At 37.9% G+C, this 19,996-nt stretch overlaps 1 protein-coding gene across 1 annotated transcript in view; it reads right to left on the reverse strand.

Moving 5' to 3' along the window:
• The window catches only part of LOC129746217 (SET domain-containing protein SmydA-8-like), a 35,791-nt gene extending 24,844 nt beyond the window's left edge, over positions 1 to 10,947 (reverse strand). The window contains exons 1-2 of the mRNA XM_055739778.1: positions 10,273 to 10,947; positions 399 to 536 (exon numbers count right to left, since the gene is read on the reverse strand). Coding sequence (XP_055595753.1) covers positions 399 to 536; positions 10,273 to 10,518 — 384 coding nt within the window. The 5' untranslated portion in view covers positions 10,519 to 10,947. The remainder of the gene's footprint in view (positions 1 to 398; positions 537 to 10,272) is intronic.
• Positions 10,948 to 19,996: the final 9,049 nt, after the last annotated feature.

The following is a 19,996-nucleotide window of genomic DNA, read 5'->3' on the forward strand; positions in this document are numbered from 1 at the left end:
AGATTTTGCCAGGTTTTTAGAAAAAATAGCCCGGATTTGTCCGGTCGAATACGTGCTGAAAAATTTCTGGCAACCTTAGTCTATGCATCCATGGAGAAAAATTTCCACCGTTCCATAATTTTCTACAATACCTCCTACGATTTTTAATTAATGTTTTTAATTGAATAATTTTCTATTTATCAACGATTTAGCCATCACTATTCAAATTAGTATATTAAATTTTCCCAGAAGTTCTTATGTTGAAAAGTAAACTCACTTAGCTTTTAAAAATAACTCCGATATCTGTGCTTGCTCATACCTATATCCAAAGTGCATCGCTCGGTTTGCTTATCATCTGGGAGCCAGGAAACGCTGAAAGGCATCACCAAACATCCAACCATCATCGTCGTAATACTCACCTCGAGGCAGCCAACACAGACGGGTCCCGTTATCTGAGCCGGTCCTTGCACCAGTGGCGATTCCTTCAGGACGACCTCCCCGGCCTTGATGTCCTTTGTGGCCACCAGATACCGGCCATAGCGTTCATCACTGCATATCTGCGCTCAGCGTGGTGTTTGATGATGGAAGAAATGAATAAATAAATATCAAAGTTAAGTCACAGTTGATGCCGAACTAGAGAGATAGAGAGAGTGAGGTTATGCACTATGATGGCTCTGGGTTTGTTGGGAATGGCGCTGCTCAAATATCAAACGTTGCCCTGCTAGCATACCTTCCTACGAGACTTGTGTTTTGGCTCTAGAAATGACGAGATGTTTGCAAACATCTGCCACTTTCCTTCAGCCAAAAATATATAGGAAATACGGTAAGATGTAAAACCGTCCCACCTCTCCATTTGCCCTCAAATTCGGACAGCCGACACGGTGACGATGTTGATGAGATCCCGGGCGTCACGTTTTACTTCGACCGATCGCGCCCGTTTGCCCCGTTTCGGTTGTAAAGATGCTGTATGGTCGTAAAAAATTTTACCATAGAACGAAATCATCATTGTTTTTCTCAGGAGAACAACAACTTCGGTGCTCTATGGCCGTGGAGTGTTGTTCCGTATTTTACAGTTGCATTTCAAAATTGAATTCAATTTTAAAATAATAATGCTCTGGTGGTTAAATAAACCGTGAGAAACCGTTCGATGAAGGGTTTCAAAAACTCGTTACCTTACATAATGAAATCGATCTTTCAAAGATATGTTTGAAGTTAAAACTTTCTTCCGAAGACCATTTAAGAACATTCAGAATATTTATCTTGACACATTGCGGACCAAATACGAGATACCTTGTTTTTTTGGTTGCCAGGAGTTCGCTAGGTATAGCGGTGTAGCATAACGTAAATATTATAAATTGGTAAGGAAACTATATTTAACTCAATGGAACACAATACGATCACAAATTCATAAATAATAAGTTTGTAAAATTTGGTTCAGGGGTTTCTGAGATATATAGTGCCAAATTTTTGTATTTTCGGCCTAGATTTCTTTGCGGTTCCTAATGTGTTAAAATCATCGCGTATCATTGCAAGTTTACATTGACATGCTTAAAGTTGTTAAAAAATAAAGGTTTGTTCCGGAGTCAAATCCTTGGGAGCTGAAATCGTACTTTGACCTTCCAGAAGGCCCCATGCCAAATTTCAGCTTTTTGGTGGACTTTAAGGGTATCCGCTATTTGCTCTACGCTTAGGCGAATCCTTATTACGGTTTTCATAACATACTTAGATCTTATGACTTCTAGAAGTATAAATTAATTTTTCATAAGAGTCTTATGTAGCTAAGAAATATTGAGCATTTTTTATAATTTTTGCCCCTTAATTTATGCAGCATAATTGTAAATCCTTCAATGACAAATGTTTTTGGCAGAAAGCCTTATAAAATAGTTTTATCTTAACCAGAAAAAAAACTGTAATTGATGTTTTATGCATTCATTATTTTGAACATGTTGGGATACGTAAAAACTGCTCTAAACAAAGGTACCCCGAAACTCGAAACTGGTTTTTTGATAAGCATTTAATTGTAGCAAAGCAATTCATGTCGTTTGAATAATCTGCAACCTCTGGCCATGCTTCATACTCCTTTATTCAGCAAATGTTTGAAAACTTTTAGGTATTAGGAAAACGTAACCCATTTCAAAATATTCAAAAATGAATGAAAAAAGGGATCAAAGTTCCCCCAGTTCAAGCTAAAAATTAAGCTGGAATTTTGCATGCGGCCTTCTACTTAGCAAACCAGAAAAAGTTTTTCAACCTCCGAGAGTTTAATTCCAGATATAACAATAGTTTTTAAAAACCTTTCATCGCATCTTAACCCTCCAAAGCTGATTGCAAAATATGCGATTCGGAGATGTGTAACTTGCAGTTTGTGGGCTTCCCGTGGCCGCAAATGTTGACCGATTTTGATGATATTAGATTCTCTGTGTAGGTAAATTTAACTTATTTCTCAACAATTTAAATTTAAGTACATATTATTCACCAGGTTATCTGAAGTTGGTACCGAATGAAAAAAGGGTGAAAAAAAATTTTTGTTTTGAATTATTCATAATTTCTGGTAGCTTTTTTTGTATTTAGGTGTTTCTTTGATTTTTGAATTATTCAAGAATACATCTAGCCGACGATGTATAAATATAGGTCTAACGAAAATTTTGAACGTTATACTGGACATCCTGGTAGAAAAAATCTTACTTTAAAAAGCATTTAAATTTTGGTTTTGCTCCGCTTTAGGGCTAAGAGGGGTAGATCCGAATAAACGTCATGATCATAGTAAGAAGTGTATTCGAAAAAAATGCTACACTTTATTTCGTAGATAACTTTTGACTGCCGAAAGGAAATTGATAAAATTTTCAGTGAAGCTACCTAGTAGTGTAAGTTGTATGTGCACAAAATTTGGTGACAATCAATCAAGTGGTTTCTAGAATAGCGTCAAATATTGAAGTTGATTGACAAAAAATTTTGGGCAGTATCAAGAAAAATCCAAAAAAATCCCCGTGGAAGACCCTAAATCAGCTGGATATCAACTATTCGATCAAAGTTCACATGGTCAATCGTTTAAGAAGTCTTAGAGGACCCAACAGTGAGCTAAACTTTGAACTAAGGTGAAGATTATTGATTCCATGAAGTAAAAGAAATGTGAGAGATTTTTTCAATCAGAAAATATGAATGAGTAAGTGATAAAAAAAAGTCAAATTTTTCTGACTGATTTGTCTAGCTGACTTATAAATAGGCTTGTCTTCATGTCTACAAGGTAGAAAAGCTGCCCACCGATAAAATAAACAAAATACGGTGGTCAAATCGTGCGCAAAATATTTGGACTGCTTGTGGGGATGTATATTTTTTTTTAAATCGTAATTCACAGCAAAACAAACCCACTGAAGAGTCATTTGGCAGATTTCAAACCAGAAAATTTTCGTTGACAAGTCTCGCTTGTATTTTCTGAAGATAAACAAAGATACAAAATTTGAAAATTTAATGTCTAAGACGGAAAATTTCATTGCGATTTACAGGATTAATGGCTAAAAATACAAAAAGACTGCCTGCAAATGCTACCGCTTCTCTGCCAACTTTTCAATAGGTCCCAAAAAGTTTATACTCTGTTTAAATTGAACATGCCATTACGCAGAAACGACGGTGGAGAGATAAAATGTCAAACATGTTGTTTTTTGCCGAAGGAGGACATTTGGCTAAATTTATTATAACTTCGGTGAAATTTAAAATTTTATGTTTTTTTGAAGGTTAAACCTCAGAAAGCAGAAAACGTAATCAAAATTAGCCTTGATTTTAGAAAAGGTGGTTCATAGTATGCATTAGAGATGGCGCACGTGTTGCCCAAAAAATTAAAGTCGAAATATTTCTTCATCGGACGCTATCTAAAATCAACTTGACAAAACACCACAAAAATTTGCATATGTGAGCATCGCATTACCAGGTAACTTCGCTGAAAATTTCATCAATTTATACCCATGCATTCAAAAGTTATTCGCAAATCAAAGTGTTGCATTTTTTTTTCGAATACACTCCTTAGGGCCGCGGAACTGATCAAATGTAATGCCTGTCGTGATGGACGGGTTCCAAATATTCATTGAACCAATTTTCACCCCTCATCAAATTTTGCTTGATAACTTTTTGAGCTATGTAAAAATGGTGGGAGACCCCCTCCTCCCTTTTTATATCCCTATTGAAAAGCGAGAGGAATCTCAAATAACCATAGAAATATTTCTCATACCAAAAAACCCTCTGACGCCAAATTTGGTACTATTTTCTTGATCGGTTTAGGAGTTGCCAGAATTTGTTTTTTGTTTGAGAGGCCCCCTCTTCCTCTCTTGTAAGAGGGTGGGGTTTACACTATAATAGGAACCTTCCCCGACCTCCAATACCCCACCTGCCAAATTTCACGCAAATCGGTATTGTTGTTTCCAAGTCTTTAGGAAACAGACAGATAGACGGACAGAAATCCAATTTTATACAAACAGATTTTCGAAAATTTTGGCGAACTCGAATCTTTTGCCAAATTTTATCTATAACCTCCAGGTTTAGTAAGGTAGCGATTGAAAGTTTTGGAATTGATCTGTTTTGAGCAGTGATTGAAATCCTCACCAATTTTCTCATCAGAGGCATTCAAAATACACACTTTGAGGCCTCGCATAGCTATACAGGAGACGATACATATACATTCATTCAAACCTCCCCCCATGAGGAGGATCTGCTCTGAGAGACACTATCCGTTTGCTGCCCCGAACGAACTCTCTCAACGTTCGGTTGCTACATGATGCATGAAGAAGACGAGGCACACATACTCATTTACGTTCTTGAATTGAATAACTCCAGCCGATAGCTGTCGTTGAGGAGAACATCTTCAATCTCGCCGCAAAGGTTGAGGCAACAACAAAAACAACCGAACTTATTGCGTTGCACGGCCCGCAACGTAAAGTGCAAAGAGGGGGGAGGAGAAAGAAACGAAAAAACTAGCTGCCTGCGTGCGGTTGCTGTGCAATAATAGCAATAGCAGAAAAACCTCACGCATTCGATCCAGGCACAAACGAAGAGACTCGGGTTCGCTCTGCCTTTTGAATTTGCTTCCCTCAAGCTTGTAACAGGAGATGAGAGAGAGCCATTCGTTTGGTTTTTTGGATTCGCTGCCTCGAATGTATACTGCTTCTTGAAGGCGGGCCATATTGAGAGCGTATGCATCATCGGTTTTGCCGTTTTCGCTGCCTCAAAGCAACCTTTGCTTCCGAGTAAAGCAGTGAGCGAGAGAAGGTTGATCAATTCATGCTCAGCAAAATTCAATCACTGGTTTTGAGTGAAATCAATCTTTTCTGCCTAACTGATGAACTTCGAGAATTCAATCGAAATAGATTATGCCTAAAAGTTCTTGTTTCATCACTCATGACAGTCTTAATATTTTTAAAACGGGAAAACTGTAACAAATAGAATTTTTTTTTCTCAGAAGTCAAATCTATTCTCAGGACATGGAAAAGTCTATCATTGACCTTTATTTATAAAATTTTATATCATTTAACAGTATTTTCAAAACAGTACACTTATTTCTAAAATGAATTTTTATTCGCCATTGAAAAATTGCATACTAAGATTCAGCGCCCCTACATTAAAAAATTTAGTCTCAAATTCTGTGCACCTAGTGAAAATATGAATTTGGTTGCCTTGGTAAATTTTGGTGAGATTAAAGAAACTACAAATTCTTCAACATAAAACACAAAGAGTTTTGCTATTTTATGATACCATTTCATCCATTTGATAGTTTTAATTATACCAGCATTAAGAATTTCTATTATCACCGTAAGTTTGTGATTGGAGCTCAGATTTAATGTGTCAATTATGAAAAGCAAAAATTGTGTTTGGATAACCTGTTTTTTCCAATAACAAAGCATTCCCAAGTAACACAGATTAAGCCAATTAGCATTTGAAAATTTTATTATGGTTTTATTATGACATTTTATATGCAGCAAACTTTATAACTGTTTTTTTCATGGTATGAAAAATTCTTAGATTCTTGATTCAACCATTTATTTTTAGGTAATTCTAAAAACGCTTATAAAGCTTTTACTATGGGTACTGTTTAAGTTGTTTTGAAAGAGTTCTGAATGCACTATATAAACTCCTTTAAAACATAAACTAAGAAGTTTGTCTCTAGCATTTTTGCTAGTTTTATAAAGGCACGCAGTGCTTGATTTTAAAACCGTAATAAAATTAGGTGACAGTTCTCGATCAAAATAACAAAACAGGTCACGCTCAGACTAGATTGCATGTACTGGAACTCCCACATTTACACATTTTTGATAAGTCATGTGTGTTATTTTTGAGTTAATTGAAAAATATGTATGAATATCTTGAAATACTTCAAGTTTCCGAGAGTGGTATGAACATCTCTTTAGTATTGAGCAGTGATTGAAATCCTCAACCATTTTCTCATCAGAGGCATTCAAAATACACACTTTGAGGCCTCGTATAGTAATACAGGAGACGATACACATACATTCATTCAAATCTCCCCCCATGAGGAGGATCTGCTCCGAGAGACACTATCCGTTCGCTGCTCAGAACGAACTCTCTCAACGTTCGGTCGCTACATGATGCATGAAGTAGACGAGGCACACATACTCATTTACGTTATTGAATTTGATGGACTCAAGCCGATAGCTGTCGTTGAGGAGAACATCTTCAACCTCGCCGCAAAGGTTGAGGCAACAACGACAACAACCGAACTTATTGCATTGCATAGGCCCGCAACGTATGGAGCAAGGAGAGGGGAGGAAAAGAAACGAAAAAACTAGCTGCCTGCGTGCGGTTGCTGTGCAATAATAGCAATAGCAGAAAAAACTCGGGTATTCGATCCAGGCACAAACGAGGAGACTCGGGTTTGCTCTGCCTTTTGAATTCGGTTCCCTAAAGAATGTAACAGGAGATGAGTGAGAGCCATTCGTTTGGTTTTTAGGATTCGCTGCCTCGAATGTATATTGCTTCTTGAAGGCGGGCCATGTGAGAGCGTATGCATCATCGGTTTTGTCGTTTTCGCTTCCTCAAAGCAACCTTTGCTTCCGAGTAAAGCGTTGAGCGAGAGATGGTTGATCAATTCATGCTCAGCAAAATTCAATCACTGGTATTGAGTGAAAGGGCCCAACTAGTAGGAAAAAAATGTGTTGCTTGAGGCCATCATAAATCTATGAAAGCGGCTTTCGCTTCTCTTTTCAAAGCTTTGAATGACTGACAATCTCATGAAACATCCACAATATTGGGTATTGGGTGAAAGGGCTAAACGAACGGAAGTTGAATTTCGTTGTCCGACATCATCTTGATATCCAAGATGGTTTCATCCTACCTACCTACCTACCTAAGGGTCCGGCGCCGATTGACCGACGCATAGGGCTGAGATAAAAGATCTCCACTGCTGGCGATCCGGAGCCAGCGTCTTCACTTGCTGCCAGCCAAGGTTCTCGTCAACTGTGCGGATTTCAGCGGCTAGACTTCGCCACGAGCTTTTGGGCCTGCCTTTTCTTCGATGCCCATCTGGATTCCAGTCAAGCGCCTGTCTGCAAATCTCGTTTTCATCTCTTTACAGCGTGTGCCCAATCCATCTCCACTTACGTTCCCGAATCTCGATTTCTAGCGCCTTTTGATGACACCGGCGATGAAGTTCAACGTTTGAGATCCAGTTGCCAGGCCACCAAGCGCGGATGATGTTCCGCAGGCAGCGATTCACAAAAACTTGCAGTTTTCGCGTCGTCACCGCATATGTGCACCAAGTTTCACACCCATACAGCAATACGGATTTGACGTTTGAGTTGAAGATTCGGATCTTAGTTCGTAGTAGACTCGCAAACGCAAATCGGGCTTTTCTGATCCGGGTTTCGATGTCCTTCTTGGTACCACCATCAGGCGTAATCTGGCTACCAAGATACTGGAAGCACTCCACTGTCTCAACCTGTTGTCCAGCTACCACGAAACTGGAACGATTTTCTGTGTTGATTTCCATCGACTTGGTCTTTCCGACATTGATTTTGAGACCTGCTGCCTTGGAGCTTTCGGTGAGGTCGTCGAGTTTGCTCTGCATGTCTTGTTGTGTTTGGGCGAGCAAAACAATATCGTCTGCCAGGTCAAGGTCGTTCAAATGCTCAATTGCTGAAGGATTAGACGGCAATCCTCGGTTTGGTCTACAGTCAATCGATCCTGTCAAGATCTCATCCATTACGATGAGAAAAAGCAGCGGTGACAAAACACATCCCTGTCTCATTCCAGCAGTTACCGGGATTGGTTCGGACAAGACACCGTCGTGCAAGACCTTGCACGAAAATGCCTCGTACTGTACCTCGATGAGATGGACTAGTTTCTCTGGGATCCCTCGTCGTCTAAGAGCAGCCCAGATGTTTTCGTGGTTCAGTCGGTCAAATGCTTTTTCGAAATCAACGAAAACCAGCAGAAGAGAGTCCTGGAATTCGTTGATTTGTTCCAGTATTATTCGTAGCGTTGTGATGTGGTCCACACATGATCGTCCGGATCGGAATCCAGCTTGTTGCCGTCGGAGTGTAGCGTCGATTTTCTCCTGGATCCTGTTCAGGATCACTTTGCAGAGTACTTTGAGGGTTGTACAGATCAAAGTTATGCCACGCCAGTTACCGCACTCTGTTAGGTCTCCTTTCTTCGGGACCTTTACGAGGATACCCTGCATCCAGTCGGCCGGGAATGTTGCAGTATCCCAAATGTCAGCGAAAAGACGGTGCAACATTTGTGCTGACAAGGCAGGGTCGGCTTTGAGCATTTCAGCAGGAATGCAATCGATTCCAGGCGCTTTTTTTGGATTTCATGTCCTTGATTGTCGCTTTTATTTCAGCCAGCGAGGGCGCTTCCGAGTTTACGCCATTAATGCGACTTACTGTGGGCGCCTCGAGCTGCGGGTTCTGTTGGCCATTGCTATTTGTAACTCGGAAGAGTTGTTCAAAATGCTCAGTCCAACGCTTGAGCTGATCTGATCTGGATTCATCCGCTCAACTTTAAAATGCTGTAAATGACTGAAAATCGTATGAAACCCTCGGAATATGGGTATAAGTTGAATGGGATTTTCAGCAAGCGGATGTCGCCATCTTGGATTTCAAGATGGCGTCAGAAAGAGAAACTTGACTTCTATTAGTTTAGCCTATTTACCCATATTTGAGGGTTTCATAGGATTAAAAGTCGATTTCAAGATGGCTTCAGATAGATACTTACATATATGGCTCTCATAAAAACCGTTACAAAGATAATTAGCCATTTACCTGACAATAATAAACGTTTTAAGCAATGAATTGACTAACGCCATGTTGGTTGCAAAATCAAAAGGCACAAATTTACGCCATGTTGATGGATTCATAATGTTATGTACCGTCAAACGGGGCATCATGCAACAGCAGTTTCCTATTTGAATATCTTATCCTGAAACTTTTGATAAATGTTTGATTTTGTTTTTTTTATATATTAACATTTATGTCTAAAGATTCATGATACACATGATTTTTAAATTTCAACTTATAACAACAAAATGCTTTATAACTGTTTTGATGAGATATCATTATTTACCTTTATTTAACCCGGGATGCGCATATAGGGATACTTCCCACTGATTAGTAAAATGAAAATGGTGACCTGAAAGTTTTATCAATTAACGTTCTAAACATACGTTCCTAACTTGAATTTTTTGCTTTTCAACTTCAATCCACAATTTTGTACGAAAACTGCTGCAAAAGTATGCATCTATCGTCATGGTTCATAAATAGATTGAGCTGCGGGCCTAGTCTTTCCACTATCTCAATTAGAGAATGCTAATTAATCGTGAAATAATGAGAAATGTGCGAGTAACGAGTTGTCAGACAACTCACGAAATTACATTCCGTGTACCTTCGTGTACCCGAAATTACATTTCGTGTACCGGTAAAATTTTCTCATATCTCGTATCTATAACCATCAAACCACAAACTATCAAAATTTACATTGTTAGACCGATAGAATTTTAACTAAAGTATTTTTCATTAAATCATTAGAAGCATAATGATCATTGAAATTAATAATCCAAAGGTCACTAAAAATATCATACCCATCGGAGCTATTTTTGAACACCTCTAACCCACTTTCACTATTACTAGCGTTGCAAAAAAGGCACAACAGGGAAAAGCGAGCGAACAACCAGAAATTTCCTTCACCGTCAAATGAAAAAAGCGCATAATAATAAATTCGCCTTCCCATCCCATCCCATGCCATGCCACTTCATGCTGCCCATTCTCCCGATGCCCTGAAACGGAAACATACTTTGAATGGATGGCAAACATTTTTATGATGCTTCCAGTCCTGCCTTTGATGGTCGACGCTGCAATAGTACGCAGAACTGCACCCGGAGCAGCGCTTCTTAGCCGGTTGATTGCACACTGGACAAATTCCTCCGGGGACTTCCTTGCTGCCGACGACGACGTCGTGTGCCCCGCCGGTTGCCACGGAACCGGAAGACTGTCCTGCTGCCGAGCTGCCTTCGGTCGTCTTCGTCGTCTCCGATACCATTGTTTCGTTTCACTTCCCTTCACACGCTGCCGTCCGGAACTGTTGTTAAATGTACGGAACCAAGATGTATTCCACTTGGACGAACTTTCTTCCTCAAACGCGAGCGCAAAGAATAAACGTGAGCGCAGTTTCCTTTTGTCAGATTTACAATTTATTACTTTTTCCAACGATTTAGCACCCTCAGCGATACTGTCTTAATCACGAAATGAAATAATATTCTTTCAGCAGGGAACGGAAAAAGCACTTCTAAAAATCGCGTGCCTCGCCACTAGCACTAGAATAAGACTTTATTAGCTCGAGCGCGAGTGGAATCTAACTTTTATTCCAAATTAGGAATTGCGAAAAAAAAAAGATCTCAACCGAATAATTTTCATCCGCACAAACCGGGCCGCGAGTTGCACTAATCTATAAAGAAGCTTCCATTCCAATGATCGCACGAGGACTGAGATTTTTCCTCAGCTTGTGTTGTTCTCACGGTTAGGCACGGTTTCCTTCACGAAAGTCGCGTGAGTAAAACCTAGCGATACATGCCAAGCCGGTTGCGATCATTTCCCCTATTTTCTCGACCATTGGGAATTCGTGAAAATTTACCACTACAAATATCGTCCCGGGACTTGTGTTGGTGATCGTTTTTCCAAGATTCTATTTTGACGTTTTCATGTTTTGCTCGAATTTTCCAACCTTTCTAAAATAACGCCACTCTTGGACGGAGAACGTTCTACGCCTTTCTACTTTATACTGCGAGATAATCTTTGAAAACGTCAATCAACACTGTTTAAGTGCTGTTTTTAAATCAACCTCTTTGATCGCTGTGCAAAGACGTTATTTTCAAAAGACGTCAGTTTTAGCAATTTGTGCAGCAAATTGAATTATCAAAATCTGCTTCGGCATTTTATCAATATTGTTGAAAAAACAGTAGAAAAAACTAACAAATTAGGGATCTGTTTGAATCTCTGTTTTTTTAAGTGGGGGTGAAGAGTGTTTGTAGTCAAAAAAGTGATGGCTGATCTCCTGAAATGTCTAAGTTTCTTATTGAAACTATTGAATCAGACTGTAAACTAAGCAGTATGATTGAGGTTTCATTATTTATAGCCCATAATTTTCTAAAACTCCTAAAAGTTTTTTGCTGTAACTCTTATTCATATTGAATTGAGCCATATACATTTCTGGCAAATATAAATGAAAGGAAAAGGACAATTGATGTTAAGACTCGCAAATTCAAATATCTATCATCAAGAAAGGCCTCACCCAGAATTTATTTTCAATAAATAGGTATTAAAACTGTAAATTTGTTATTATCGAACGAATTTTTTTTTTTTTTTTGTTTCGATTATAGTCGTTTTAACATCTTTATGTCATTCGCGACTTATATCAACGATGTAGTTGGCGGACAAGTCATTGAAAAACTTATCCGGTACAACTGTGATCGATGTTTACTCTTGGGCTCGAACTCACGGATACCGGCTCAGGAAGCAATCGACTTGCCAACTGAGCTATATCACAAGCCCTACGAACGAATTTCTGTAATCGAGGCAATAATCTTTGGAAGTTAATAGTTTTTCCTATTCAAACAAAAAAAATCAACAATATCGTAAAATCTGGTGATTATTAATCACACAAATTTTTTAACTTCTTCATTGAATTAAACAATCTTGTTATATTTTTTGACATATTTTTGTGAATTATCTAAGTTGCAGGCGTATTTCTCTCATGAATATAAACGTTTATATTGTCTTTTCCAACTGCCAACTAAAGTGTGATACGGTCGAAATACGGTCAAGGGAAAACGCGTGTAAATCAGAGAAATCGTTTATTTAAAAAATCAAATTAAATTTCTTTTTCAAGTTTGATTAGTATAAATATCAGGAAAAATATTCAGTTAGGCTTCCGCTTTTCCAAATCCGAATTGCCGGGCCTAACGCTTAACCCCTGCCATCAGATTTTGTACAGCCACCTTGTCCACCTTCTTCGCCGCAGAAAGCCAGTTTTCCTTGAACTGCTACTCGTCCTTAGCAGTTTTTTGGTCTTCTTTAGGTTCCGCTTGATAATACCCCAGTATTTCTCAATTGGGCGGAGCTCTGGCGTGTTGGGAGGGTTCTTGTCCTTGGGAACCACCTGCACGTTGTTGGCGGCGTACCACTCCATGGCCTTTTTACCGTAATGGCAAGATGCCAAATCCGGCCAAAACAGTACGGAACAACCGTGTTTCTTCAGGAAAGGCAGCAGACGTTTATTCAAACACTCTTCCACGTAAATTTCTTGGTTGACAGTCCCGGAAGCTATGAAAATGCTGCTTTTCAAGCCACAGGTACAGATGGCTTGCCAAACCAGATATTTTTTCGCGAACTTTGACAATTTCATGTGCTTGAAAATATCTGCTACCTTTCCCCTTCCTTTCACCGTATAAAACTCTTGTCCCGGAAGCTGCTTGTAGTCGGCTTTGACGTAGGTTTCGTCGTCCATTATCACGCAGTCACACTTCGTCAGCATCGTCGTGTACAGCCTCCGGGATCGCGCTTTGGCCGTCGTATTTTGTTTATCATCGCGATTTGGAGTCACTACCGAAGCAACCAAAATTCTCGTTAAAAAGGTCGAACACAGCTTAATCAGCAAAATCAATGTGCTGAAGTTCGTTTTATTCAGCCCAAAATTTAAGTTCTTATTGAAACTTTGAAGTTCCATTACAGATTTGAACGGCCTTCTATTCAGCCCACAAGTAAACATTTAATCAGCAAAAACTAAAAAGTTATTCTCCTCTCCTCTCTTACTTTGGTCATCATCAGCCACTGCCGGTTTCTCGGCATCCATCACCTCCCTCAATTGATCTTACTTAATTGCTTTGTTTTTAACTTTGTTCGATACATGCCAGCACGCACGCCAGTTCTGCTACACAATTATTTGATTCGCTTACTCAAGCAATCAAAGAACCTAATGGAAAAAATTAGTCCTGGTACCAGATTTGAACCCGATCCTCCGAGCTTCAAAAAATGATTTTTTTATTATATGCCCTTTTGTGATGTTCGTTCACATTTAATATTCATGAAATGGTGGACATGTCTCAAAAAAGGCTATTTGAGGAACTTTTTGGAACTTCGAGTCCATAAAAGGCTTTTAGAGACCCGATTTGTAACTTTTATTCTGAATAATGCAATTGACATGTCACAAAAAAGGCTATTTGAGGAACTTCTTGGAACTTGAAGTTCACAGAAGGCTTTTTGAGGATCTTCTTGGAACTTGAAGTTTACAGAAGACTATTTGAGACCTAATTCGTAACTTTTATACTGTGTGGGTGCGATTGACATGTCACAAAAAAGCTATTTGGGGAATTTCTAGGAACTTGAAGTCCACAGAAGGCTATTTGAGACCTTATTTGTAACTTTTATGCTGTGTGGATACGATTTATATGTCACAAAAAAAGCTTTTTGAGGAACTTTTAGGAACTTCAAGTCCATAGAAGGCTTTTTGAGGAAACTTTTGTAACTCTCATGCTCACATTCGAGAAAATTCGATACCAAATCCCTTTGGAATCTTTGTCCAGCGTAATTCGAACTTTGGATGCACGATTTTAAGTAGATATGAGACTTTTGGTTGCTTGGGTACCTTCTCGTAAGTCGATAGTCCGGCTCGTTTTTTGGCTCGATGCACGGTTGTAGACGATACACCCAGCTTATTTGCGGTATCTCGGAGAGGTTAGGATTTCGCTTGAAACTACCGGCAACTCTCTTTGTCGTCTCAGCGGCTTCCGGATTTCGATTTCCTCCCGATCCAGACTTCCTGGCTGTCGACAAACGTTCCCCAAACACTTTAATTACATTTGTTACGGTTGATTTGGCAACTTTTAGCGATTTTGCCAGCTTTGCGTGCGAGTAGCTCGGATTTTCGCGATGCGCGAGCAAAATTTTGATATGCTGCTCTTCTTCCTTGTACGGCATTTTGACAACTGAAGAGTGAATTCCAAAATCAAAATAGGAGCAACATTCTACACACACACACACCTTCAAAATGAGGGGTGTTCAGGTTTTTTAAATGCAAAATTGAAAGAAATACGTTAAGTTGATATTGACCAAATTTTGACCGTATCACCCTTTATACAGTCAAACATTTATATTAAGCTAATAAAAACTGTCATTCAAAAAGCTTCAAAATCCTTGGAAACTCATTGAAAAAAATGATTAAACTTCTTGAGAAAACGAGTCTTTTGCAATTTATCACTACTTTACCACTCAATTCTCCCAAATCTTTTGTATTTCAATTATCTTTTTAAACTTCATATGTGATGTCATAATGTGATATAAAATTTTTAGAGCATATTACCTGTTTTTGGTATTAAAAAATTTAAACTTGTTCCAAACTGAAAAATTTCCTCGATGTTGAATAAAGCATGGATCCCGACAAATCTGGACGCATTAAAACGGGTCTATCTCGGAGCTATGTAAAAGAAATAGAAATGTTTTGTACTTCAAATGTAGAGTTATTATAGCACTTTAAAGGAAAAATAATTTTAAAAAATCGTCGAGTACCACTCATTATAGTTTGGACCCACTATTCGCTGACCTCAGCGGCCATTTTGTTCCACTATCTCTTCATCTCTGTTCCATCTCGAATCGTCCTACCATTCTTCTTCATCTGCTGCTTGACAATTACCCAAAATTTTTCGATAGGGTGGAATTGACGGCAGTTGGGTGGGTTGATGTTCTTTTCGACAAAATCCACACGTTGGCCTGATGCCACTGTAGTACCTCTTTGCTGTAGTGGCAGCTTGCCAAATCTGGCGAAAACTTTACTAGTCCTTTGTGAGATCTAATGTACGAAAAAAAAAACGTTTTTCAGGCACTCCTCCTTGTACATTTCGGAGTCCATGGCCTTGTTTTTCACAAAAACCGGTGTTTTTCGTCCGCAGCTGTAAATACCTTGCCAGATCAAACACTTTCTTGCAAACTTATCAGCGAAAACGAATTCGAACATGCCGGGGACATCACTCCGACCAGTACAGTGCACCACTGCAGTGGCTTTATAAAATTTTTGGCTAGGAAGCTGCCCAAAATCCATCTTCACGTACGTTTCGTCATCCATGAGGATGCATCTGCCGTACTTCGTTAGAACCTTGTTGTATACTATCCGGATACGTCCTTTGGCTACTACATTCTGCTTCAATGTCCGGTTTGGTTGCTTACTGGCCCGATAAGATCGTATTCTTTCGCACAGACGACAGTTCGGCATTGAATTTCTTGGCGATGTCTTAGTCCGACTGCTCTGGATTTGCCGTGATCGTTTTCAACAACTTCAAATGCAGTTTCCGATCCTTAGTTCCACTATGACGCTTGGAATGAACCTGCCGATCGATAGTATGCATCTCACGAAAACGTTTGAGAACGCAGCACACGGTAAATTTAACCATTTTTAACGATTCCGCGGTTTTTGAACCTTATCGTGCAGGTCTTTAACGTGGATGTCCAAAATTAATTTTCGTCTGGCGGCTTCCATCTCGTGTTATTTTTTTTTGAAACAAAACAAATCGTAGGGGAGATAAGGGCATAGTGGCCACCTTAAGGAAAACGCTTATTTAACCATAGAGAACAGCTATAATATGTGAATTACATCATTGTTTCGTGTTCAGACACTCAAATAGTCTATTGCCTAATTAGATGAAACTTGAAAAGTAGATAAAAACGATTAAAAATGCATTTTCAAATTTTTTGCCGTGAGCTGAAAATCAGTCACAGAAAGGGCATAATGAGAACCCCCCCTGGGGCAGTATAAGCACCATTAATCGAGGCACGATGAGCGTTTTCTGGCGGGGAATCTAACAGCGAATTTGACTCGATGAAATCAACAGAATAATAGAGCTACAGCTTGACTTGTTTCATCTGACGATTTGGCCTATTGGTAAGGTGTCGGACAGGTAGACTCGAGTTCGATTCCTGGACAAGGTGATTTTTTTCATATATCATTCATGATCGATGTATTTTGCACTAAACGGTGAGGCGTAGATTAATCAAACAAAGCAATAACAAAATAATCTAGGTCTGTTTGTAGATTTCAAAGAATTAACACATGCTCATACATTATGTTTTTGGTGTTTTTTTTGACGGATGATGCTCTTAGCCGTATGATGTAACAATCAAAAAAATCAATCATGAATGATGTGTGAAAAAAATCCTCTCGAACAGGAATCGAACTCGAGTCTACTACTCTCCGACACCTTACCAATAAGCCAAATCGACAGATGAAATAAGTCAAGCTGTAGCTCTATTATTCAGTTGACTTCATCGAGATGAATTCGCTGCTAGATTATAAGGCATAAAATGCTCTTACTGCCCTGATTAATAGTGCTCTGTTCACCCCAGGTCAACAAATTTATGTAAAAACGCGTTTTATAATTGATTACAGTGCATACATTTTAGATCAAGATGATTTAAAGGTCATAAAAGCTTATTTGGTGGTGCTCAAAAATTATTATATTTTCGTCACTTGAGAACCTAGCTGGTTATTATTTAATAGATCTGTAAAGATGAAAAGGATATTTCCTTTTTCGTGAAAAATTTATGCAATTGGTAGTACGAAACAAATCCTCATGAAAATTTGTTTAAGAAAATACGTACTTTAGAAAAAAAAAAAAAAAGGAGCGCTTATTATGCCCTGGGTGCTCGTTATGCCCTTATCTCCCCTACTGTCAAAACATTCCAGATCCGACAACAAGGAGCGATGATTTAAGATGATCCATGCTTTACGCCTTCCGGACCAGTCGAGGACCGTGGCGCTCCCAAATGACCCAATTGTATTTATTGAAAATTTGAAATATTTCACCGCTGATAGTTCAGTTCTATAGAAATTGGCACATAAGTTTAATTGAAAGCAGCATACAGTTAAGAGTTTTCTCTAAGAGCGCCCGAAAGATATGCTCAATTTTAAGCTTGAAAAGCTTATCATTTTACAGATTTTGTAAAGCGCAAGGTTTTTTTTTTTCGAAGATTTTATATGTAGGGTAAATGATCTTGAGCGAAACTAAATGGCTCGATTCGACGCAACTCGGATAAGTTGATCAAGCGGTAAGGCTATGGATTATATCCGAACAATTTTTTTTTAAGTTCAGCGGAAAGATCTTGGTTTCTGCTTTCTAATGATGATTTTTAGAAAATTTTAGAGTAAATCCTAATAACTCAAAAGCTGTTTTACTGAAAAAAAAAAAGAATTCTGATCTTGAGCGGAACTAAAATATGATCTTGAGCGGAACCATTTTCTTCTGCATGTCAACATCTTTAATAGCTCTTATTCCTAATACTTGTGTAACTGAGAAAACTTCAATTAAATTTCATCTTTGAAGATTTTAAAGTTCAAAAATTAATGTTTTTTCTTAAGAAATGAAACTTAGCGTCCCAAAGTTGTTCTCAAAATATCCGTTCAAATTTATTTCCAGCTTAAAGAAAGTCAAATTTTCACTTTGATTCACTGTATCCTATTTTGAAAGAATCGATTATCTAAACTCAAATTTTAGTTTTTTTTAACCTCAAAAATTAAATTCGTTAGTATATTTGATTGATTATTTGAATGTGCGTCTTTAGGGTCATTTTGTCCCGAACAACTTTTGAAGGTAACGACAAAGTCAGTAATACAAAAGAAGATGCCTTAAATTACAGATTTTTCAAAAAAAAACTGTACATTGCTCTAAATCAATGTTTTTGAGAAAAAAATCTGTTTTTTGTGTTTGTTTATTCCCTTTATTCCTTTAATTTCATTGGAAATTAATGATAAATAGTGTCATTTTTATAGTTCATTTGGGAAAAATCAGTTTACGTTGAAAATCTTTTCATACTTTTCTACTTCAAAGTAAGAAACCAAATAATTATAATTATGGAAATCCATTCGAAATTCAAAAAATCTATGAAATCTGTAAATATTTCAACTTCAGACCCGAATGACCTCTCAAGGTTAAAAGGTCTCTAATAAATATTATTATTATTATTATGTAAATATTTCAAAATTTCGTGTTCTGTGACACAGATGCTGTGATAAAAGTTTCCTCCAAATTTCGTGAAATGTGAAGGAATGTGTGTAAAAATCAATTTGAATTTTAGTTTATTAGGTAGTATATCGTTTTCAATTGGAATTCTTCTAAAACAACCTCTTTAAATGAAAGCTAGGTATTTCTCAAAGTACGAATAGTAATTTCAATGAAGATTGATTCTTATTCTGAAATAATGACTTAACTTTGTTGTCTTCATTAGTTCTCGAATTATGCCAAAAAATATGTATGCAAGCATTCCTCCTCCTTCCCGTCGTCGAAACAAATTTCTTGTACCAACAAAAATAAACTTTTTGTGTGCCTTTGGTACGCTGTTACACAAGTTTATTAATTTTTGTTCCATTCGAACTTAATTTTGTATCTTTTCTTTCCTTAAGCTGATATAATAAGAAATTTACAAAGGTGCTGCATACATTCAGGGGTTAAAACCGCGTGTGAGACATTAGGCATAAGGCAGCGCACCTAGCGGTTTATTTCGAAAGCAAGTAGTTCCGCTCAAGATCGAAGATGGTTCCACTCAAGATCATATTTTACTTTTAAAAACTACTCCATAAATTGATATTTTGATAGAAAACTTGTTACAAAAACCCGAATAATGTTTTTTTATAAGTTTTCCAACCATTTTATTCATTAAGAATCAGTTTTTAACGGTCAAGGGTGACATAAATTGACGTTCAAAGTCAGCGTAATTTGATGAAATTTGCAGCAGAAATGCGTATGTTTTTAAATCTTCTAATGACATTATTTCAGTTAATAAATTTTGTTGTTTTGTTTTGTTAATAAAAATGTCAGTGGTTGTATGAAAAGATCTTGAAAAAGTGTTTTTTCAACATTTTGATAAGATTCATAAACAATCATTGCCTAGATCTTAGGAAAGGTAAATGGTTCAGCTCAAGATCAGATTTCGACTAGTTCCGCTCAAGATCATTTACTCTAGGACTTAAAAATGTGTTAGTGTGTTGACTTTTGATATTTTTTCCTATAATTCTACTAAATATAGTTTGACAACATTCTAACGAAGCATTTAGTCAAAGCTTTGCTTTCTGCTGCATCAAAAATAATTTTAGAAGATCGATAATTCAAACTAAATATTTCTGAGAAATTACTTTTACAATGAAAAATGAAGTTATTTGCCAGCTATCTTGTGTAAAAATTTGAATTCGATGCTGTTTGTCTGAAAATCAGGTTGTATTGCAATCCCTATTGAACAAATCAGTTCAATCAATCAAACGTTCTACCTCGCAGTCTCCAAGAGACAAGAAAATTTAGCGCCACTCGAAACTACCCATGCGCCACACAATAGCTAGTACTCTGCTGGCAATTAGAATAGTACCTAGAGACAGAAACAGACTTGCAATAAACGGCCAGCAGATCACACGCATCTTTTGTGTCTGTCCTGTGTCGTACCGTGTACCTAAGCAAGCAATAAAAAGTCTTTCTAGTTGATCCGAACCG

The sequence above is a fragment of the Uranotaenia lowii genome, chromosome 2, assembly GCF_029784155.1.
Source record: "Uranotaenia lowii strain MFRU-FL chromosome 2, ASM2978415v1, whole genome shotgun sequence".
Taxonomy (NCBI): Eukaryota; Metazoa; Arthropoda; class Insecta; order Diptera; family Culicidae; genus Uranotaenia; species Uranotaenia lowii.